Below are 25,734 nucleotides of genomic sequence, written 5' to 3' on the forward strand. Positions count from 1 at the left end.
TGAAAATTAATGGAAAAAAAAATGTTATTTTTCTTTTTTCACAAATATTTTTTGGTTTACTAGCACTTTCAATATGCTTATGTGGCTGCTTCAAATACTACAATCTATAACACAGAGGAAGGATAATAATTTATTCTTTTTTTTTAATACATATTTTTATTGTAAAACCGTAATAAACAATATAACATATTGATCAGAAAATGACAAGACATCAACAGGACCACAACAGTAATGTGCAATACAATGTATCCATGAGGAACGTAACAATACAGGAATTAAAATGGTGGTTCACCTGAAGACAAGGTTTCTTCATTATACCAGGCTGTGAGTTGGACTGCGGCACGGAGCGTCTTTAACCTGAGGTGTTAATGTGTGAACATACGGGAGCCAGATATTAAAGAACTTCTCTGCTTCCTTGTCTTTATTAAGGGATAGTTCTAGACAATCCATATTAAATAGGTATGTAATTCCAGGTTGTAAAAGACTGAGCGTTAAAGTGTCAGTGGAAATCCATTGAGATAATATTGTTTTTTTCGCAGCTGCTGCAATCTTTGCTAGTGATAGACAGGCACCTCCAGGGGCACAGGATGACCCAGATGATGGTACAATATCCCACATAGCCCACTCGGGTGTTAGTTCAAAAACAATTCCCAACTTGGTGGATATATAGGTGTGTACCAAGGACCAGAACCTCTGTACCTCCGCGCGGTGCCACATACAATGCATTAGATCCGCATCAGGTTGACCACATTTAAAACAATTTGAGTCTGTGGAAGTACCTGTGATGAGTCTTAATTTGGGGGTGAATAATTTATTCTTAAATTATTAAATTTTCCTTTGGAAGTCAGCAGGGATGACTAACTCCTAACGCTAACGCCTTCCGTCCCTGCGCACGTGACATCATGACGTCACTACTAAGTTTTACTTTTCTTTTTTTTTCTATTCAGCGGCGGTTTGCCGTGCACTTTGACAAATCGATGCTTGGTAAATGCAAAAAAATTAATCCCAGTAAGGTCTCCAAAACGCAAATATGATCTCGCAACGTGCTGTTTTGATTCATGCTGTTTTGCCTTTACTAAATCGTACATCGTAGGAAAACTGTATTTTGGTAAGACAGCAGCTCAGTAAATTTCCCCCGCAGTGTTAAACCTAAGTAGCACAAGCTGTAAAATAAAATAAAAATGTTCTAGTTTTTCTTCTCTTGTGCCTACAATGAGAGCGTGAGTACATTACGTGTATATTTAGCTTAAAGTCTTAAAAGAAATTGAAGAGTTATACGGAATCCGAGAATTGGTTAATGAGCTTTAGGCATTTTTTTTTTTATTCATATGTTTTTATTATTACAGGTTGAGTCTCCCATATCCAAATATTCCGAAATACGGAATAATTTTGGCATGACTGAGATAATGAAACCTTTGATTTTTGATGGTTCAATGTACGCAAACTTTGTCTAAGGCACAAATTATTAAAAATATAGTATAAAATTACCTTCAGGCTGTGTGTATAAGGTGTATATGAAACATAAATGAATTTCATTTCTGTACACAAACTTTGCTTGGGCCACAAAATTATTGAAAATATTGTATGAAATTACCAGCCGGCTGTGTGTATAAGGTGTATATAACACATAAATGCATTCTGTGTGTATATTGGAGTCCCATTCCCAAGATATTTCATTATGGTATGCAAATATTCCAAAATACGGAATATTCCGTTATCCAAAATACCCCTGGTCCCGGGCATTTTGGATATGGGAAACTCAACCTGTATTATTTGAAATAACTCTACTTGAAATAAACACATTGGGGTTTATGTCCTAGGGTCCGAGTTCTGTGGAGCAGCGCGATTATGGCGTACTCGGCAGCAGATTTAAAGAGGCAACAATTTAAAATGCAAAGCCGACCTGGTTTATCCTTTGAAATGATTGCCGCTTTAAACCTGCAGCTGGGATCGCGTTGCTCCACAGGACTCAGGACTCCTGGACATAAACCCCTTTACATATGTCATTATATTGTCAAATTTACCGGCACGTGAGATGGTTGCACAGTTTAGGAAATGCCATGGATAACAATACGTATGTTGAGAAATATATTGTATATACGTATTTATGCACGTGCGATAGCGCCCAGATTTCTGCTTCCACTGACTACAAAACTTTTGAGTTGCTCCTTGCATCATGCTTCCCCAGAAATGTGCGGCTCTTGTCCAAGCTACAGGAAGACTTGACATAGTGAGCAAGCTGGCTTCCACTACATCTGTTTGAATCTTTTTTTAGACCCCTCTAGTTTCTCCCCCTTCCCTCTCTCTCTCTCTCTCTCTCTCTCTCACACACACACAGCCTATGCCTCTTCCATCCAGCTAGTAACATATGTACTGAGCGAGCAGCAACCAGGAAGCCATACGCAGTTGTTCAAGCTAAGAGCAGGTGCCAATGTCTATTGATTTATCTCCCCCCTCCTTCCTCCGGTATCTCTGGAGCCCTGCTGAGAAAATCTGCACCCACGCTCTAAAAGGTGGTGTTAGATGAGAGAGCAGCCGAGGGAACGCAGTTGGGGGAGACAGCGTTGGCTCATTGCATTCACTCATTTTTTCTTTGAGATGGTTGAGTCCTGGTGGAGTCCTTCTTAAGGCAGGTGGCGGAGTGAGAGCGCCCATTCATCCGGCATCTGTGCGGCTGCATCACCCCGGAACCATGGGCAAGTAACGAGTTGGGTCAAGGTAAGATTCCGTTGCATTCTGTCCGTATTGTTTTCCAACAATTGCCATCTGGCGCACGATTGCCTGCCTTGTTAACTGGCAAGAGCCTAAAGCAGTATCTGGATTACAGTCGGTCAGGTCCTTAACGAAATGAAAACATTTCTTTCCTGTGTTTGTAAATCGGGCAGGCGGCCTGCAAACAACAGCATGTCTGTAGTCTGAAATCGCAAAACCACCGGCTAGGTAAATCCGAGCACTGCACAGGTGACTTTCTGGAAACTTTCTATCAGTTATCTTTGTACATTTAAATGGGAATCAATGAGAGATATTATGGAAGTAAAAAAAAAAAAAATTGGTTTATATTTAACTTCAAAAAGATTTCGCAAATGTTAGGGTCACAATTTGCAGGATATATGGTAAATACTGTCATGTTTAGCAACACACACAGTGACGTACTAATAATATTCTGTTCATTGCGTAAATGCCAGGTTCACGTCTCTTGACCTTTAGAATGTTTGTAGTTTAGAATACGTTACATCAATCAGTGTGAACAAACTGTTGCTGCTACTCTGACAGTTTTTTTTATTTTTTATTTAAATTTAAAAAAATCAGCGAAGGGTTTAGCTTAAATTCACACTATTTAAAAAAAAAAAATTCGAGATACAAAATAGCACCAACAAATCTCAGAAACACTTATCGCAAAAAAATGCCATTTCGCAGAATGTATTTGATGTTCTCATGTGAGGTAATATAGGGTCACCTCTGCAAAATTTAAGTAAATGCATTTTTTTATTTTGGTTTGATCTTTGAATATTTTCAATAAATAAATTTGACAAAAAAAATATATATATATTTTAAGAACTTTTTTCTGCTGATCTTGCAAAGAGCTTCATGAACATTATAAAACAAACCCTTTTTGTATTTTGTTTGTGCCTAAAAAATGCATTGTATAGTCCATATGATAATGAGTTTCTAAGCAAGAACAGTGCAAATAAGTTTTGTACAATTACGTCAGTGTTTGAGAGTTTGTATCTGGCTTAGGAACTCTCAGGCATGCTGGGACCTGTAGTAGTTTAACAACAGCTGGGTGGACATAGGTTGGCTGGCTCATTAATGCCAATTTGGCCACGTAATCCCTGCACCTATGTTCTCGTCCTTTGCACCCTAAACTCATTATCCCTGGAACATATACACTGGCTTCAGCTCAGATGTCAGATGTGTATTTTTGTAGTGAGGTCTATCCCAGCTGCTCCCGGAAAGGCCTTACACCCGGTGGCCTCTTCCCAGACCCATTTCCCAATCTCTGTTTACCAGACAAACTTGGTTTAACCAGGGTAATGTTTAAATGCACGTTTAATGTTTTTGTAAAGTTGTCTTATTATACAGAATGTTTTTCTTTTTTATATCCCGTGGTATTTATTATTACATTATTTTCTGCTGTTTGTTCGGAGGAATAACTGAGTGACCTGACATTCCGGGTGACACACGACAGCTGTCCACATTGCAGGCGTTTGCCTGTGACAGAAGGGCATACTCTGGGGAGGGTCAAAGAACCTGTCAGCGGGCAGTCCCTGCACCACCAGAGGTGACAGACTCATCAAAGTGCACTACACCAGGCTTGTGCTGGGAATATGGCACTTACGTGTAAAGGGGATGCAGGATTCTAGAGTGGATGGAAGGAGACACCTGGGGATGTGAAGTTCTAATTATATCGGTGACTGTGAGCTACTAATGGAATTACCCCCCCCTGATGTCATCATAAGGCAACTCTCTATCGGAAGAGTGAGTATCCAGCAGCGGGTGTAGGACTGTGAACACTTGATATTTTGCGGGCAAATTCCGAACCAGGCGAATACTCCAGCGAGCCTTTCCAAAAATAGCGCTCCTGTCTTCATGCAGTGTAATTATCGCAGGATGTACTAAGCATCTCACAGTATATATACCGCCTCTTATCGTATACATACCGGCAATAATATCGCCAGTATGTACCTAGAAATGCGATTTAAAATCACAAAGGACAGCTCTCCCGATAAGAGCTGTCCTTTGCGATAGAGCGACTTGCGGGTTTATGACCCAGAAGCCCCAATGGCGTCCTTCTGCGCATGTGCAGAAAGACGCGTGCCGCAAGGGGGTGCTGGAAGGGATCTGATTGGATCCCTCTTGGAGGGAAGTGCGAAAAGAAGGCCACTAAACACTAAAAACAGTGGGTTTGGGAGTTTTGACTGCATTTCAGCCTTTAGTACATCCCGTCCATACAGAGCAAGGCCAGATACTGAAAGATGCGAAGCTGAGCATTTGTATACGTAGATCAGATACTAATAAATAACCTGTGATAAACTTTATCAGCATTATTGACTAGGAAGCAGTGGACGAATCTACACCGAAAAATCTGACCCAGTCGTCTAACATCACAATTTGGCCCTTGTCAAAGTCGATCAAGATCCTTACACTTGCCCATATATCAGCTTCAATAACTTCTCCACTGCGACAAGCGTAGCTGCCCGCAGTATCTACCAGTACTAACCTTCCTCATAATCCCCTGTGGTGTTTAACTTCTGGGCGGTTCCTCTTTTCCCAGTTAGGGCCGTATTCAATTAGCCGCGATAAGTCCGAATCCGCGAAAAAGTATCGCCGTTTGCGACTTTTTGCCAGTGTGACAGATTCCTCCATATTCAATTCCTCAGAGTTTTCGCCGGCACGAAAACGCAATGCAATGTAATAGGCTAAATAGATTCGCCTGTGAATAGGTGTCGAAAAAAGTGCAGAATTGCGGTTTTGGGGTGCAAAGGTGGGGAAACTACCCTGCACCGTTGGGACAGCCCCCCAAAGGTTAAATGCGTAAAAAAAAATCCTAAAAAAAAAAATGAGGAACACCCCCAAAAAAATGACTTTGAAAAAGGGGGCAAACAAAGTTCAAAGTTGGGGTACAAATTTAAAAACTAGCGAAATAAGCTTTTGGGGGGCCTGCAAGTATGGGGGAGGGTTTTTTTATTGCAGGTGCTTGCTGAAGGCGCGTTTTTTTACGTTTTTATTAAAACTTAACTTTAGCAATTTTTAACCATGCTTGCACCTATTTTCATGTACCCCAAATTTGAGGGGACTAGTTATTTTCTCCAAAACAAACCTGCTAAATGCTATTCTTCACCACTTGTGCAAAGACGCTATATAGAGGCAATTGAAAGCACTTAAATACCCCAAATAGCTCCAGGGGGGCTAATCGGGGACATCTATAGTGATCCCCAATGTTAGTGCATCTTTTGAGGGGTGTCAGGCTGATTTCCCCAAAACTGACAGCACTTTTCGCATGTTTGAGTTTCGCCCGGACGCGTTTTCGCCTCCTTTGGAATTGAATACGGCGAATAGCGTGGACGCGCACAAAACTTTTCCGCAGGTAAAACCAGCGACGACGGCGAAAAAGTACGGCTGCGAAAAGTCTCCGACTTATCGCGGCTAATTGAATACGGCCCTGTATGCCGAAATGATGTTGTTTAACCCGGCAGGCAACGTCATCTCAGGAGATGTATCAAGCCGCTTAGAGAGCTAAGGTGGCGAAGTTGCCCAAAGCTTCCAGCTATCACGTCACAGACTGGTTGCTTTGGGCAATGTCTCCATTTTCCGTCTTTCCAAGGCTCGATACATCTCCCCCAGTATTATATAAAAGTATAAATTATTATACACTTGCGACTGAAGTTTATATATGAGGGTCGGCAACTGGCTGCAGACTTCTACTTCTATCTGTAGATAATCAGATTGATCTGATACGTATACATTTGCCTTAATCTTTGAGCCACACAGCTACATATCCCTGCAATGCATTACAATATGGTTTGGCCTAGCACAGTGACTCTGAACGTGTTCAGCAGCTGTGCACAGGCCTGATATGAACAGATTAGTGATGCCTGGTCCCCAGAGCTCCCCTGACATGTACAACAAGCTCCCCCCCCCCCCCCCCCTACTCCTCAGCACCTGGCTGAACTTACCACATGGGAGAGCATGTTGGCTTGCTTGTGTTACGTGTGCGTGTCTCTATAAATATTGCTGAATCAAATCAATCATCTGTCACATGCGGAAACTCCTCAGACACCTCACCTCACTAAATACATGTGTGCACCGTTTACAGGCAACATACGAGGGGACATAATTCCTTCTTTACGATTCCCACCTGACAGAATAGCCTGCAATAAAAGTAAAATGAACGGGAGATGAACATGAAAATATGACCTTGTTTATATGTCCGCTACTTAACATTCGCAAGGCTGCAGCGCTGACTGGGTTTATGTGAATATCTCACGTTTTCCATTAAAGCCATTATTCATTCATATTTCCATTAAATGCCCTATGAGGGCGACAAGTCTTCGGTGGCCTCCATTTCCTCGTTATCGCTGGAAAACAACATATTGTTTGTTTATTTTTGCAAACAAATATAAATATTTGTTTTTGCAATTAAAAAAAAAAAAACACAGTTACCATATGTAAAAGAAACAGCATTAAACTGGGGGCAAATATCTCTATTCCAGTTACTGGCATTCTGTGGAAGCCATTTGTGCCAGTTAGGACCACCGATATTCATTCCATTGGCTGGATGAAGGAAGACCATTAGCATATTGGCCAACATTCCAGTTTTTGGATCTGGGACACTGTGAGTAGTGGGCATAGCCACGGCATTATTGGGGTGTGGTCGCATCACAAGGGGATCCCGACCTCATCTTGATGTAGGTGTCATCTCCTCTTCTCAGGGGAACCCTAGAACTTCTGAAGCACTCTTGTATTGCTGCACCCATAACTGACAGGAGTGTGTGCTCACTGCTAAGGGTGGGACATACCAGTCCTAACATTGCCGTCAGTCTGCGTAAAACTCCTTGCTGCTAGGGCAACAGGACAGTGCCCCAGAATCTGGACTGTCCCATTTACATTGGCACAGGTGGGATATACGCCTTCAGGGCAGGACTGGATTAATGTTTATGGGGGACCTAAGGCAATCAATTTGTGCAGGCCCCTATCAATAACATATTTAGAATGATACACTGACAATGTCATTAAATAGTATATACTATATTGTGTGAATCACTATCAGTTTTTTTAATAAGTACAAACCAGTTCACGTTATACCACAGAGAAGTACATACCAGTTTGCATTATGCCACACAGAAGTACCTACCAGTTCACATTATGCCACCCAAAAGTACCTACCAGTCCAGAATATGACACAAATAACAACCTACCAGTCCACATTATACCACACAGAAGTACGTCCTTTGCAAGGGCAAAATAAATATAAAAAATCCATTGTTGGGGTACTCTTATGTGAAACTAGTGTAGAGGTTATACAAATTAAAACTTAACTTTATTGGTACCTACTTATATAGAATAAATAAATGTTATGTGAGAAAAACTAAAAAAAAAAAAAATGTACTCGAAATTCTTTGAAATATAGTCATCTTAGATAATATGTTAGTCAGTATATATAAGAGATTACCTCCGGTTACAACCAGTGAATTGGTTTACTCAGATACCATCCAAATTCACATACTTGTCCTTAACCGCAGAAAGGGAATCGGTCAAGATCTTACAAGATCAGGGCCAAATGTAATAGGGTGAGAGTTTAGAAAAGTGAGAGTTTCTGACACTTTTTAAACTTTGCCAATGTAATAAAGTCCAAAAACAAAGTAACAGAGTGAACGTGCATGTTTTTTCAGACTTAAAAAACTCTCGCGATTTAAAATCTCATTCTGATGTTTTCCCATTTTGAAGATAAAACTCAACCAATGTGAAAGTTCACTGCTAAACTCTCACATTTTCTAAACTCTCACCCTATTACATTTGGCCCCATATAACTAGGATATGAATGAGGGTATTATAAATCAGATGTTAATTCAAACAGGGATAGAATTATTACACACCTCCCATGAGCTAGTAATGTTGTATTATTTGCACAAATTATATGTTGGAATCAAATAATCATCTCCACATAGAATATGTTTATATGCGTCTGACAACACATATCTATTCATAATATTGCGTTTATACCTTTTGATAGCAGTATATGATTCATTGCACATATCCCATTAGGTAGCAGCATATAATGCACATCTCCCATGAGGGAGTAATATTGTATAGTTTGCACACACAGGATGATGGATTCAGATATTCATCTCCATATAATATATATTTATATGCATCTGACATATGCATCGTAGTATTGTGTTTATCCCCTATGATAACAGCGTATGATTAATTGCACATATCTCGTTTGGTAGCAGCATAAATAATGACCACTTCAGCCGCTCAACTGCAATCTAATAACTGTTACACATGTCTGCTCCAGCAGAAACCAGGAGCAGAAACATAAGAAATCATCACTATATTCTATTTTATTGCATGTATCCCATATGGCAGCAATATAGGGTCAGTAAATAGCATAAAACAAAAATCCTCAGTTTTTGAGGTACCAACAAGTTCACATTATGCCACACAAGTACCTACCAGTTCACATTATGCCATACAGAAGTACCTACCAGTTCACATTATGCCGCACACAAGTACCTACCAGTTCACATTATGCCATACAGAAGTACCTACCAGTTCACATTATGCCACACAAGTACCTACCAGTTCACATTATGCCACACAAGTACCTACCAGTTCACATTATGCGCACACAAGTACCTACCAGTTCACATTATGCCATACAGAAGTACCTACCAGTTCACATTATGCCACACAAGTACCTGCCAGTTCACATCATGCCACACACAAGTACCTACCAGTTCACATTATGCCACACAGAAGTACCTACCCATTCACATTTTGACACACAAGTACCTACCAGTTCACATTATGCCACACAGACGTACCTACCAGTTCACATTATGCCACATAGACGTGCCTACCAGTTCACATTACGCCACACAGAAGTACCTACCAGTTAACATTATGCCACACAAGTACCTACTAGTTCACATTATGCCATACAAGTACCTACCAGTTCACATTATGCCATACAGAAGTACCTACCAGTTCACATTATGCCACAAGTACCTACCTGTTCACATTATGCCACACAGAAGTACCTACCAGTTCACATTATGCCACAAGTACCTACCTGTTCACATTATGCCACACAGAAGTACCTACCAGTTCACATTATGCCACAAGTACCTACCAGTTCACATCATGCCACACAGAAGTACCTACCAGTTCACATTATGACACACAGACGTACCTACATTAGTTCACATAATGCCACACAAGTACCTACCAGTTCACATTATGCCACATAGACGTACTGTACCTAAATTAGTTCACATAAATGCCACAAAGAAGTACCTACCAATTCACATTATGTCACAGATAGGTACCTACATGAGTTCACATTATGCCAAACAGACGTACCTATCAGTTCACATTATGCCACACAAAAGTACCTATGTTATTTCATGTTATGCCAAATAAGTACCTACCAGTCCACCTTATGCCACATAGACGTACCTACCTTAGTTCACATAATACCATACAAGTACCTACCAGTTCACATTATGCCACAGAGGAGTACCTACCTAGGTTAGTTCACATTATGCCACACAAGTACCTCAAACTTGCCTACCCTCCCGGATTTTTCAGGTAACCCCCCGCACCCCCGGAAGAATAGGCACTTCCCCCACATTCTACCCACTTCCTAGAGAAGTGGTCAGAATGGGGAGAATTTTCTCGGGGATCACCGCATCTTTGAGTAGGAGGCGGGCAAAATGACGGGATTCTATGCAAATCGCGTAATTTGGCCACACCCCCTAGTCAGATAATTGGGATTCCCGTCATTTAATAGTGAGGAGGCGGGGTCTAATGATGCAGATAGCATGGCCCAGCCCCCATCACTGCCCACCTACTTCTCCTCTCCGGGCAACTCCCGGAGAGGTAAATACAAAAGTCAGTAGGTATGAAGTACCTACTAGTTCCTATAATGCCACACAGAAGTACCTACCAGTTCACATTATGCCACGCAGAAGTACCTTCCAGTTCACATTATGCCACGCAGAAGTACCTTCCAGTTCACATGATGCCACGCAGAAGTACTGCCGATGGGCAATCCTTTTTTTTTGTGTGACCGCCCCAGCCATCGCGCCTGTAATCCGACACTGCTTCAGCGTCATGTTTATTATTATTATAGTGCACAAATATGCTTAAATCCATGAAAACCAATCAGATTCCAGCTGTCAATGTTACAATTATAGTGAAAGTAAATGCCTATCTGGTGGCAAAGGGCTAAAGCATTTGTTTTTGTCTATTGCACAGAGGGCCTGATTCAGAGCCAGACGCTATTTGCGGACGGTCGTTCTGAAAAAGGGGCCGGATATTTAAATTGAGCGCTCGCTCTTTGCGGTCTGTGGACGCCTCTATGTCTGAGCGAGCGTCCGAAAAATGCGCTCGCTGTATTGTAAAGACGCCCCTTTGCCGTTTGCATCATACGTCATCTCCGCTATTTATTTGATTAATCGGGAACATCGAAAGGCATCTGAACTGCTCGCAGTGCTTGTGGTAGGATTTACTTCCCGCTATCACTGCGAGTAGTTCAGGCTAAAAGACAACCAAGTGACGTGGTCGATGACGCTGCTTTGTTAATTATGCACACCCATTAAACTGCGTTTTGACCGTTTGGCACGCCTGCGTTCGGATCTCCACTCCCCCGTTTTCAAGCACCTTCCCCTGTTACCACCCACAAACGCCTCATTCTGTCACTCAAATTAGCAGGCATTTGCTGTTTTATGAGCTCACGATTTCCGACCGCAATGACTGGTTCGCGCATGCACATTTACAACCCATACGCATGTGCAGTTTTGCGAACATCGCTCAGCGAACGAGCGGCCGCTTACGAGTGGCTCTGAATCAGGCCCAGTGTCAGAACCCCACATAATAAAATATAATAGCCCACTCCACCAATTAGTATAACTGCCAGGTTCCCGGGTCTGGGACCCCCGTACAACTGATCATAGTTACAGAAACAAAGTTCACAAATTTGGAGTCCGAGGCGCGGTATGACAAGAATTTACTCTACATATCTATATAGGCAGAAACATGATTACATCGCTAATGCACCTTACTAGGGAACATTTTCATTGCAATACCAATAAAATCAAAGATAAAGCTAATACACCAAATGTATATTTCTAAGCACTCACGTCAGACCCTAGCTCTCTCATTATAACACATCAGGGTTAGGCCACAGTTTTAGTTTCCAGGCAAAAATGATTTTATTCTACCATATACAAAATTCCACGTGCATAATGTACATGTATTTTAGCAGACATCCAGTCAATATGACGAATCGGGACATTTTGCACAGGGGCATGCCATGTTGTTGGGGGTGCGACCGGTGCCCTCGCACAGAGCGCAGAGGGTATGTGGGCGGCACCATTGTCCCCCCAGGCCTTCGCTCTCGGCTAGCAGGGTGCCTGGAATGGCACCTGTGGAGAATCCTGGGAAGGGACAGAAGACGGGCACCCTGCCCAGTATATGTAGCCGTTGCACTTACTGGAGCAGCCGGTCACGCACCCGTCTCCGCAACGGAATGACGTTGCACGCTCAGTGGGCAGGACCGGCACAGGGCGCAATCATGCCCTGTCACGGCTCAGGCCTAAGGGTGATACTTCCTAATACAAGAGATTCTACTTTGTTTGGAGATCTTCTTAGTTTCGGCACACTGTGCCTGTCTGGGACAGTCCTAATCTCGGAGCTCAATCGCCCCTCAGGTCACTTCACAAAGGTTGTAATGAAGGAGAAGCCAACTCTCTGACAGTGCTGGGCTCGGTGATTGGCTCAGCTGTGCATGGGAGTGTGGGAGGTGAATCATACTGAGAAGCAGGGGCACACCGCCGCCGCCATTTATATGAGCGCTGACAAGTAACCCTTCCCAGACGGGACCCATTTTCTTAGCAGTCATTCCGTAACTATATGACTTTGGTCGGGGGTACCCTAAGCCTCTGGGCCCCATAGCAGTGGCATCCACTACAGCTATGCCCATGGGCGGTGCCATGTACCACCTGGTAGGGATAATAAGTCAACCATCGATAGTTATCAATAATTGATGGTTGCCTGTCAATGGCCAATGGTTTTGACATTGGATCTCTGCCATCAATGGACGAGTGGGAGACAATGTTTGATTTTTTTTTTTACCCTCCGGTGTCCGCTAAACCCCGCCCCTATTTATTATTGGTCCGAAGGCCGCTGTGCCCCCAGCAGTGGTGGACATCAAGGGTTGCAAACCATCAATGGTTTTTGTACCGTCAATGGTAATCACCGATGGACATATCGATGGTAAACATTGATGGACACCCCACTGATGGCCATCCCTACCACCGGGTGTGTGGCTTGTGCTTCTGAAGTGTTGGGTCACCCCAGAGGAACATACATCTCAAAATTTATGATTTAGGGTATGGGAGAGAGACATGAGGGGTGTGCCACGTTCTCTGGCCCACCTTCTCTTCCTATCTAAAGACCCCTTCATTGCTGTGTGTGTCTGGTACAGACAGCACTGAAGGGGCAAGTGCCAGCCGGGCATACCTCCCGACTATATCCCCCTAAAGACAACAGATCTCATATGTTTATACTGCGTTACACAAAACAAAAATGAATATACAGGTGTGGTGTTGGGGGGATGGGGCAGGGATGTAGATGATTAAAGTAGAGCACATTGCACCAGATTCAGGCAGCGGCCCAGCCTATACTCTGCTTCCCGTATAAGCTATTTCTACTTCAGCATGCCAGGTGCATGTTTTAATTGGCCCTGTCAAGAGTGTGCTCTAAATTTAGCATGCTAGTTGCCTTGACAATATAAATATAAGCCTGAAGGCAGCGGGCTTTTACTTTAGGGTGAGAGTTTTGTTGGGACGGTTAATGCTTATAAACAACACAGAATCTTGGAAATAGTTTAATTCTATGTTCACAAATTACCAACCACTGTATGTGCAACCAACCTTATGTCCTGGCAGGACAACAACATGGCTGTATAGTGATGTCACTTGTTCCTAGAGAGCCGATAGGCTGCATTTTCATAGCTATTAGTACAGACATGGCTGTCCCGCTGGGTGTAGGTAACAGAAGTACTTTAAAATATGATTTTTTTTTTATTAAATGGAATATCGTAACATACATGTAAACACTGTTTTCCTACCACATATTACAAACCAAAACTCCCAATATTTCTACACCAAAATCCTGACAATTAACCCCCTGTCCCATCCATATAAACCCCTCCCCCTTCAACATAAACCCCACCCCCATCCAACAAACCACACCCCGTTCTGCACAGAAAAGCACACTAGTAGACAAATCTCTAACCCTTTTAAGGTCTGCAAATTGGGACTGTTGCACCACAATCAGTGGGCAGTCATTATAGTCCCATCATCGTCTGCAGGTTATGTTATACCCTCATTAGCCATGATCGAGGGGCCAATCAAGTGAACATCACCTAATACCAGCAGGACAAGAACATTTTTGCTAATTTCTGGGCATGCTAGATAATTCTAATCTACTATACTGCAGAGAGTATCTATCTATCACTGGTAGAGAATCTGGGGGTCACATTGGAAAATACTGTATATGCAGGGGGTTCAATCGGAATAAAAGACCTATTTGTCCACAAAGGTGCACATGTCTTTTGAACATAAGATTCGATGATAGAGCCAGTCCTGTTTTCCAAGTCATGGCTCTACCAAATTTTGCAGGATTGTCTCGGTTTTGGGGACTGTGGGCCTGATTCAGAGGCGGACACAATGCCAGTCGCTGTTGGGGTCCCGTACGCAGCGGACTTAGGAAAATATACTGATGACTCAGCTGCCATTTTGTTTACATGAGACTCCCACCTCCGGCGTTTCACATCCGCCTCTTCCGTACAAAAGCGGAAACATCAGTCGTAAGCCTACGCTGTCTCAGAATGAGCGTCCCACCTAAGACGACGGGGCCTCTCCGGCTGTGTACGATTGGCAGAGGCCCACTAGGGAACACCCAGAAAACAGACCCGACGTGCCTGTGTTTTCTAACCACTCCCTGTTACTTTCCCCATACCAGTCACTCATTTTGCAAATAAATCCTCTCTGCAACCACCATCGCTAACCAATCGCTGATGTGTGCACTGAGGCTTTGGCACACATAGCTCCGCTGTGCCCGACAGCGTCCACCACTGTATCAGGTCCTATGTCGCTCATCTTTCCCTAAAAGGCTTTATTTCACTATGGCCCAGTGTCCGTGCAGACCCTCCTCCTGATGACAAATTCACTCTATGAGATGCTATGCTTGGAGTCTTTGCTTGCGTTAAACTAGGGCTTAACCACCAAACTTCATTCGCCCCAAAAGCCGATCTACAGAAGGAGCCATCTGTTGGTGGATGGTAACGGAGGACATAGACTGCACAATGGACTACAGTACATGACCCAACTAAAAAGGTCGAGGGGCTGAGCGAATGAACAAAAATCTTAGCGTCTCCATACACTGCACGATAAGTGGGCATGGTCTTCCCTTCACTGCATGGAATTGGCTGAACAATGGTTGGGACATGTTTGACAATCAAATCAAGGGATCCCGTTGTCTTTTCAGGCATTTAATTGATTGATTGATTTAATGATTATAATTTAGGGTATGGCCAGCTTAACTCCAACCTGATTGTGGTCCGGATTGTTGTCGCAGCTCTCCTGCTGCAGGGAGACTCAAACTCAGAAGATTCACTGAGCCACCTCAGGCAGTGATGACCAGTGTCACAGCAATCTGCTGTGATTGGCTGAGCACATAGCTGCCTGCTAATCATGGCGCAGCTTATCTTCCGACAAGCCCCCTGCCAGCAGCCCGATTTATTGCCCCAAAGCTGAAAAATAGCTCCTGCTAACCTATCCTGACCTGATTTAGTATTTTCTATTATTTCTTGATTAAGAATGCTTATTAAGATTTCCTTTAATTGTGAAATGTTTTATTGCAATTTTGTTTTACTTTACCTTCAGTTAATCCAACATGTTTAATTTACCCTTAACTTCATTATTTTATTGACAGTTCTTATTTTTTTTTCTTTCCTTTCTGTTCCCACCATGTTTTACTGGGTTCCTAGAATCCAGACAACTTTATATGAAACTTCAGTTTCATTTGCAGTTTGCTATCAAAGTTCTCTTATGTTGACAGAGCATATATATTTGTTGTAAAGTAGTAATGGTTTCAAAGTAGCCTGTGATATATTTTATGTTCATAAAAAAAAACCCATAAAATAGTTTAATATATAAAAATAAAAACAAGTCCTGTAGCATTTATTCTGCCGGCAATTGTAGACTTTGGGAGTTGGTGTCAGAAGTGGGGATTGCTGTATTGGAGCCAGGAGGGAGCAGCGAAAGTGTGAGGATGAGGGTATTGGTGCACAGTGGTGGTAGCAGGGAATCAGCGCTACTCTGAACATCCGCCATGGGCTGGGCCATGCGATTTGTTATGAGACCTGTGTCCAGTATGGTACAGTAAAAAAAATAATAATAATAACGTGTTCTCCTCTACATGTATGTAAATTCTGCAAGTGTGTCCCTCTCTGTCTTTCTCTATGTGAATATGTAATTTGAGGTCTGTACTTATGCAATCACGTATTTATGTATATTTATTAATTTATTAACTCTTCTGCAACAGTTTATATTTATGTACGTTTTGTGGCCTGTTCTATCTCCTATGCATGGTGCTACAAAACCCTTGTGGAACCCTAATAGTAAAAGATGGTAATAATTCAAATTTTGGAGGTAGATGGTAGATGATCCTTTTAAGGGTATGTAATCACGGCCAGATTAACAATGGGGCAGATGGGACTATGGCTTCAGGTGGGATGCAGTCAAGAAGCCGATGGTCGAAATACCGACCGCTGGCTTCCTGACTGTCTAATGCCTGCAGGGGTCTAATGACAGGCGTTGAAAACCCGACGCCTGTCATTTTACCTACGCCGGGAGCCCGACGCCCGGCATACTGATCGAAGGTAAGACGGGCGCCAAGTGCGGACAGCCGCGGGGGGGGGAGGGTTTGGTTATGGGCTCCCAGGGGGGAGTTAGGGTTAGGCACCCCCCCGGGAGGGTTAGGCTAGGGTAAGGGGGGGTTAGGGTTAGGCACCCCCGGGGGGTGGTTTGGGTTAGGCACCCCCCGGGAGACTTAGGTTTAGGCTGCGGGGAAGGGGGGGGGTTAGTTTTAGGCACTTACAGGGGGGTTAGGGTTAGGCACTTGGAGGGGAGGTTTGGGTTAGGCACCCCTAAGGGAGGGTTAGTAGTAATAGTAGGTTAGTAGTAATAGTTTAAATACCTACCTGTCGGGATCTTCACTGCTGGTCTTCCAGCGTCGGGTTTTGAATAGGGATTTCATAGTGATCCCCTCCAGGCCTCCACATAAAAATAGGCCCATCATCATGCCGGCATGATGTTGACTGACCACCCAGTTTGTATTTCTATTTTCCATTCAAAAATTAGATTTTTAATGTACACGCCAACATGGCTCTGGCCACACCCACACAGCACTGGCCACACCCACACTGCACTGGTCACACCTCCTCCACTTCTCACAATAGGCCCTTGATCTTTTTCATCCCCAGGCGCACGTGGCCCTTAATCCGGCCCTGTATGTGATGAAAACTAGTTGAATAAGACCACACATGACTGTTACTGCAATTTCCCCCTATTCCAGTTGGCATGGCCGAGAACTGACAAAGATCAAGGCTTCTGCCGTCTATACCGGGAACAAGTTGATCATTACCTTTGTGTGTTTTTTGGAGGATGCAAACTCTCTCTTTATTGACTAATGAGATATCCGTTCACTCAGGGCAGAGATATCCGTTCACTCAGGGCAGAGAAGAATTTACTATAAAGCCTATGACAGCTAACAGTGCTGTATTTATTTCATTATAAATCACGATTTGGCCTTTTCTGGCCCTGACGCGACTGGAGAATTTACTTGGATGACCCGTGATTTTTCCATAACCTATTCACCGGAAAAACAAAATATATATATATATATACTTTACCGGGATTAAGTTGCGAGTTCAATACTCTGAGATGACATTGAAGAGGCAAACACAGCAGTCCGTGACTTTCTGTGTCAGTTTGGCAAGTAATATAACTAAGCAGTAATTAATTTCACTAGATTGATTACTCATGTTCTTTTTGGATATTATCGGACATACGACTCTGGTGATGCTATAATTTCATGCCAGTCCCCTGCTGCTGCTGTCCTTATTTGTTGCATTGGAAGGGCAGATCGCTCTTAGATAGAGGCCTTGAGCTGACAGCTACTGAAGCGTTGGAAATCCCTATAGATACAGGAGGACAGCTGCTTCTGAAAGTCCGGGATTATCACTCCCATGGAGTAGGAACAGAAAAAAGCGAGGTGACTTGTACACCGGCTGTCACTGAAATATATTTCAGGTGAACTACAGGACACAGTCTGTGTCTTTTTTGACCTCCACAGTCTGCAGAAGGATCCGCGGCAATGCCGTACTACACAACAGGGAGATCTTACGCCATGGTGGACTATAGCACCCAATAGTAAGTCTGGCCCACAGATATATTATTACATGTGTGTAATATATATATTTTATATATATATATATATATATATATATATATATTATATATATATATATATTTATAGTAAAATGTGTCCACTTTCTACGTTATTATTTAGACGTAAAATGCAGCCATAAGCATGGCACGTCTATCTGTGTTATGAAATGATGAGTGAAACCACATTGCTTTGACTTGTCTTTATATATTATTATTAGTGTTATTTATTAAGCATTACACATACTTATAGCGCTGTATGAATGGGGAGAATACAGAAACTTACATTCCTATAGAAACACTCCTACCTTTATTCAATTGCATGGAATGGACTAGTGACGGGTAAGGCCAAATGAGAGATAAGCCTTGGAGAGAGATAAAGTACCAACCAATCAGCTCCTAACTGTCACATTGCAGGCTGTGTTTGAAATATTACGGTTAGGAGCTGATTGGTTGGTCCACTTTATCTCCGTCCACTTTTTCTCTCTCCAAAGCTTAGTACATAGATTCCTTTCATTCTGGGAGTAAGGCGCACTGGGTCATCTGGCCAATCACTGTACATGGGACTGTGATTGACAAGCAGCAGCAGATGTCACATGTCCATCGCATACTCTGCCTAATCTCGTGGAATGTCCATGAGTCTGATGGATTTCAGTTAGTTCCCCCGGAATCCGGGAGACTATCAAGTAACCCGGATCTCACCCACAACTGAATTGATGACACGATTCGCAGCAAATCCCGTCTATGCGGGCCTAACCCCAGCTGCGTGATGGCACAAATTGTGGCTGCTTGCAGTGAGGGGCATTGCCACATGACGCTGATTGTGTTGTCATGCCCCACTAACTTCCAACTTGGATTTACCCTTCATGATCTCCCGAAGGGGACATATAAATAGTGCACAAGTTCGGTGTATAGCCCGTCATATGTTTGCTTTATTTTTTTTTGTGTATGCATCCTCGTGCAGTATATACCCACCATAAAAACGCATGCATATGTGCCTTATGGAGGTTTTTGTGTAACACTGAGTTTCTCCTGGAGAGGTGGTAAAGGGAAGAGATCGGCAGGCAAGCCTAGGCCAAGTACAGTAAGGACGTGTTTGTGTAATGACGTCTAAATTAGATTTGGACGCAACAGCAGGGACTGGTCCTTTCGTACGCGTTTGATATTCTATATGCAGTTCACAGGTGGTATATCAGCACTTGATATGCACTGGACATGTTCAAATACATTTGTGAATGCATCCAGTCGCATGTAGCACTAAGCTATTCGCATTCATTCCAAGAGGTCATTCATTTCAATGGGGTTTCTGGTGTGAGAAAGTCCACTGAAATGAATGGGTTATTCAAATGAATGGGTGAAGATTGATGAGTTAGTAATAATAATTCTATTCCTATAGCGCTTTTCTCTAATAGAACTGAAGGAACTCTACAAATACCATGAACATAATACAGAAATTTGGATTTGTATAAATACAGAAACCATTAATATATTGCAGGTAAAGCAGCCATTTTGAGTCATCAGTAGCAATGATTATTCATCCTTCCCACGAAGGATCCAGGTGAGGCGGCCATTTTAGGTGCACTACATAGCATTACACTGGCATACCTCCCAACATTCTTCACAGATCAATCAAGACTTTTGCATATACCGGTGGTGACCTCGCCCCAAAAAGGGTGTGGCCTAACTACAGTGGGTGTGGTCTCACTACAACACTCCGGGAGATACTGGGACGCCCCCAGTCCCCCTCTCATCTGAATAGACGCCGCGCACATGCGCAGGGCATCTATTCACCACTTGCTCTGCTAAGCCGAGCAGCGGGTGAGAGGGGGGCCTCCCAACTCCCCCAGTGTAGAACAAAATCGGGACTATCCCATCAAAATCAGAACAGTCGGGAGGTATTCACTGGGCAGAATAGGCAATGCCTGGAAGAGATGACACACAATGGGGGAGATAAAACTATTAGGCTCAATCCTTGCAAAAATCAGTTCCATGCATTGTTCACCCTACGCACCAGTACCAAGCGAGACAGCCATCTAGGGTGCACTATATAGGTTACAATGTGTGAGTTAAGTAATACCTGGAAATAAGACAGACAATGGTAAAGTAACATGCGACTAACAGGATACCCACTGTATAAATAATTCTTCAACCTGCCCATGAAAGTGCCTGGTGAGGCAGCCACCTATGGCACACTACATAGGTTAAAAATGGGCAGGATGAGTAACCAGCGTTATACAGCCTGGGGAAATCAGCGTCTGGCCAGATAGTTTGGGATGGTCACTCTGTAAGAGGGAAACAACAGCCTGGGGTCCCCCCTGTCACGGAAGAAGTAGAACTTGCACCAGCCTAGTCAGTGTACGGGTGAAGCCACTATCTTCTGTCTTTTATATAACAGGGTGATCCATGGGCAAATGTTCTTCTTTTAAGGTATAGTTAAAAAAGAAAACACATAATAAATAACTGGATTGCTCCACTATAAGCCCTGATGCAGAATGAGAGTAAACTCAGGGCCTGAGGGCCTGATTCAGAGTCGCTCGTAAGCGGCTGCTCGTTCGCTCCGAGCGATGTTCGCACATCTGCGCATGCGTATGGGTTTTAGTACACATGCGCGAACCAGTCAGTGCGGTCGAAAATCGTGTGCTCGCAAAATAGCGAATGACTGCTAATTTGAGTGACAGGATGAGGCGTATGTGGGTGGTAACAGGGGAAGGTGCTTGAAAACGGGGAGTGGAGATCCGAACGCAGGCGTGCCAAACGGTCAAAACGGGCGTTTTAAGGGTGTGCATAATTAACAAAGCAGCGTCATCGACCACGTCACTTGGTTGTCTTTTAGCCTGAACTGCTCGCATGATTGCGGTAGGAAAATCCAACCACAAGCACTGCGAGCAGTTCAGACGCCTTTCGATGTACTCGATTAATCTAATAAATAGCGGAGATGACGTATGATGCGAGCGGCCAGGGGGCGTTTTTTCCAAAATAGTGAGCGCATGTTTCGTTCACTCGTTCAGACATAGAGGCGTCAACAGACCGCAAAGAGCAAGTGCTTAATTTAAATAGCCACCCCCTTTTTCTGAACGAGCATCCGCAAATAGCGTCCGGCTCTGAATCAGGCCCTGAGTCAGCACACAAGTGAGAGAACACACGGTGCGAGCCGATGTTTGCGATCTGCTCATGCATCGCATTGCACGTTCGCGAACAGATTGCTAATTACGGTAAGGGCTCTCTCAGAGTACGCAGAGAGCCCGCAGAGACCTTCAATGTTGATTGACAGTTTGTGGGTGGTGACCAGGGGGTGGTAATCTCAGTGGCGCCGCACGCAGCTGGGCGCCTCTCTGCGTGCAGGAATCTCTCAAATCCTGCGCAGGGTCAGGTCTACCCTTAGCTTACACACAGCTTCGATCATGGCGCTCGATGTTCCCGATGGTTACGCTGTCAATCACGGCATAGGTGGGCGGCTTTATGTTTTAATGGGTGTATGCTTCTTGTGCAGCGGTCTCCGTGCGTTTGCATTGATTAGCATATTCTCGCAGCGGCTGGGTGCGTGCGTCTGCTAGCGTGCGTTCCTTGCTGAATCAGGCCCTCAGCTAATTGGGATTTTCTTTAGCCGTTCTGCCAAATACAACTGGAAAAACTAATCTCTCCTCTTCCACCCTCAATATGAGACAAGGACGGCTGTTGCTTTCTGCGCTTGTCATTAGTGCCATTAGAGCCCATTTGGGGGTGGGGAGTGGGTGGAGCCGGCCTGCATTCCCAGAAACGTTTTGTGCCGTGGCCAGGGTCTTCCAACGCAGACCTCTCCCCTAAGTGCCTAACCATAATCCCCCCCTCTAAGTGCCTAAACCCAACCCCCCTTTCCCCGCTGCCTAAACCTAAGTCCCCTGGGGGTGTGCCTAACCATAACCCCCCTTCCCCTAGCATAAACCTAACCTCCCAGGTGGGTGCCTCACCCTAAATCCCCCCGGGAACCCTAAACCTAAACCCACGGCTGTCCGTGCCCGTCGCCCGGCTTACCTAAGACCGGTAAGCTGGGTGTCGGGCTCCCGGCGTAGGGAAAATGGCAGGCGTCGGGATTTCAACGCCTGTCATTTAACCCTTGCCGGGATTACAGTCGGGAAGCCGGCGGTCGGGATTCCGTCCATTGGCTTCCCGACTGTTTCCCATATATATCGTACCTTGCAGGACATTTATGCTGAGTACACACTAGGTCGACGACCTATATGATGACTGGTAAGGGCATATACACTTACCAATTGTCCATCCGATGTGTTGGGCCTGACGTTACAACTGGACGGGCATTTAAATTTAAAATGCCCACCCAGTTGAGCTGTCACTCCCCTCCGTGCAGGCGATCGCCAGGTTGCCCGTACACACCAGCAGTTGCACCGATACATCTGCAGATATATCGGCCGCCTGCTGTGCTGCACAGTCGATGCGATATGTGAATAGCATTGTTCACAGACATATCGAGGGTACACACCAGCCAAAGCGCTCACGATATATATCGCCCTTTTGAACGGCCAATATATCACCCATCGTGTACACAGCTTTAGCTGAATTGTCAGATTGTAGTCCAGTCCTAAAGCGTTCCTCGTTGTGGACGCTTTCTCACACACTATTGTGTGTGGTGTACACCTAACCGATTTCCAGAGCGCATTTTACGTGTACGTTTTGGGAGCAAATGCATCCAACTCTTTATGCGCCTGAATTAGAGTAATCTTTATTTATACATGTTCGGAAACATTTGGATAGTTTTATAGTTGGGAGAGAAATAGGAGGGGGGGGGGGCTCTTTCTTCCCCAATCGCAGTGTAAGGATAAAGCTGCCGCAATGATTTCCCCAAATTTAAGAGTATTTGCATTTTCATCGCGTCGTTTTATAGTCTATCAAATTAGAAGTGAGCAGTTCGGTTTTGACTCTGTTCTTTTTCGCCAAATTAGCTCAAGTTCTGATTTATTTGATTGGCTATAAAAAACACGTGAGAGCAAGATAGCCAAAGTGATGGTTTTTGACGTTTTTTTATGAAATCCGAACATAACCGAGTAAAACCGAACCGCTCATCTCTAGTTCAAGTACAAATCTGCAATCCTAAACTGCATCTGCTCCCAACTCTGAAACCCAATGTGCTTATGTAAGGAACGTTACTGATAGACAGTGAAAATTCTGGGCTCGTCCATGTGTCTACGCCAAAGAAATGACAACTTTTTTAACGAGGTAACAAGGACGTGATTACATAATGCTGTGTCTTGTACACTTCTTCGAACCATAAAGCAAGATCTCGCTTATGAGGGACCACATATGTATTTAAGAGAGACAGAGCTGTGTGTTCATGGTAATATACATCTGCAAAGTCCCCCCCCCCCCCCCCCACCCATGACATCTGGATGCATGAGGATCGGGGAGGAAATTCTTCCCAATCCTTCAGAGAGCGATTAGCTGGACTGCAAAGAGTTTGAAGGTCCAAGACACTCCCAGTCCCAGCTGCAGATGCTCTCCTGTCCAGCAGGTGGACATGAAGGGTGCCCCTTGTGTGAGTGCTTTAGGTCCATACCCTCCCCATATGCGCCTCGTCTCAGCTCTTTGATGCACAGAAAATAATGGTGACAAATGGTTTATATTAGAAAGGGGTCACTGCAACTCTGGGGCAAGCAAACTTGACTTCTCAGTCCCCAGTGCAGGTGGAAAAAGATATATGTTGTTTTTTAAGAAGAGGAGGAGGAGGGGGGCGACAAAAGCAGATGTTTCCTAAGGAATAACACGCAGCTAGTGGATTTTCTTTTGTCCCTGTGATGTAAAAATCATAAATCTCCTGCCTTTCCCTAGCTCAGAGAAGACGAGGAGGGCGAGACGGGTGGAATGTATTGAAGCGATTTTATGGTAGAAGTATTCGCAGTTTGCTGGTGGCGCAATACGCCAGCCGACGTTGAAAGACTTTGCCCGGCAGAAGGGCTAAGTGTGGGAACCGATTATTCTGTGATTTCCCAAAAAAAAAAAAAAAATCACTATGATGTCACCCCCAAATTTCTGTCAGCTGGAAATTCAACAGATGTGCGCAGGCGATGCTGCCAGGGAATGTGAGAATAATGGGAGATTAACCTAAAATAACATTTCTAACCTCAGGGAGCCTGATAGGGACGTGTACGTATATATATATCTGACAGTGGGCCTGATCCAGAAAGGAACGCAGTTGCTAATACGCACGCAATCGGCCGATTGTTGCGTACTGTGCATGCGTATGAATTGCAGTACGTGAACCAGTCACTGTGATCGGGACTGCAATCACAGTGACCATTCAGATCCATCGCAGAGTGATTGACAGGAAGTGCGTTTTGGGTGGTGATGGGGGAGTGTTATCTAGAAATGCAGGCGTGCCAGTGCGTTGGTACGCCGTTGCAGGGGCTTGCTTAAATTATCTACTGCGATGCCCTATGCAGCCTGAGGCCTGATAGCGTGCGATGAAATGAGCAATTTCTGAGTAAGGTCGGGGCTTAGTGTGCGTGAGGCTGCGATGGTACTCGATTGTGCCGATGGTTTCGCAGTCTTGATAAACATTACGGATGTGTGTAAGGTAAGGTGAGCGTCCTTATGTAGTGCAGTGGCGGCATTGTGATGGCAATGGATTAGCACACTATCGCAGTTGAACTGCGTGAGTAATCGCTTTTGCATTCGCAGTTGCGTTCCGTAGTGAATCAGTTTCAGTGTACTCAGGGTTGTGCTCAAAATCCTGCGAACTGCATAAGTGTGTGAACGGAATACTGTTCTTACTGCAAGACAATGCTCTGTAGAGAGAGCAAGGAGGACAGTGCCATCTAGTGGATGTTTCGCGTTCGACTCTGTAACGCGTTTTGATATGAAATTTAAATAACGCGTTTCCAAGCTATGGAGACAGCCTTCCTGTAGTCAATGCAAAAAAACTTTATTAAAAAAAACAAACAAAAAAACAAAACACTTTTTTTTTCTCTCTAAAGTGACTGTACTGGATATGCCAACAAAAAAAGCAAAAATCTCCACTGCCGACCTGTATTTGTCTAGGCAATCTTATGTTAGAGGTAGGGGACATACAGGAGTCTTTGGGCCTAATTCAGACCCGGTTGCGAGCGCTGAGCGCTCGCAACCGGGTCGATGGTGACCCACTGGGCATGCGCACGACGGAGCCGGCTCCGCCGTGCGCATGCGCGAGACCCGGATAGCGACGGGCGCTCCGTCACTCCGGGTCTCGCAACAAAGGGGGCGAGCTGTCGATGGTGAGTGACAGCTCGCCCCCTTTGGTAGGCGGGCCGGCCAAACGGAGGCATTCCCATGAGAATGCCTACCGCATGTGGGCGGCCCCACTGACATCAGAAGTGATGTCAGTGGAGAGATTCCGGCTCAATTTGAGCCGAAACTCTCTGGGGCTTGCGGCCACGAGACCCTACCACAAGGGTCTCGTCGCAAGCCCGATGGTCGCGATGGTCTTGACCATCGCGACCATCATCATGGCCGCTCGCAATAG

At 44.3% G+C, this 25,734-nt stretch overlaps 1 protein-coding gene across 2 annotated transcripts in view; it reads left to right on the top strand.

Annotated features, from left to right (window-relative positions):
• The first annotated feature begins 2,343 nt into the window (after window positions 1-2,343).
• The window catches only part of HJV (hemojuvelin BMP co-receptor), a 42,536-nt gene continuing 19,145 nt past the window's right edge, over window positions 2,344-25,734 (top strand). The window contains exons 1-2 of one of the 2 annotated variants that reach the window (XM_088474158.1): window positions 2,344-2,718; window positions 4,149-4,479. In XM_088474158.1, coding sequence (XP_088330284.1) covers window positions 4,429-4,479 — 51 coding nt within the window. In that variant the 5' untranslated portion in view covers window positions 2,344-2,718; window positions 4,149-4,428. The remainder of the gene's footprint in view (window positions 2,719-4,148; window positions 4,480-25,734) is intronic. The other variant, XM_088474159.1, reaches the window with a different exon arrangement.

Source organism: Taudactylus pleione, unplaced genomic scaffold (genome assembly GCF_031769625.1).
Source record: "Taudactylus pleione unplaced genomic scaffold, aTauple2 ptg000148l, whole genome shotgun sequence".
In the NCBI taxonomy this organism is placed as follows: Eukaryota; Metazoa; Chordata; class Amphibia; order Anura; family Myobatrachidae; genus Taudactylus; species Taudactylus pleione.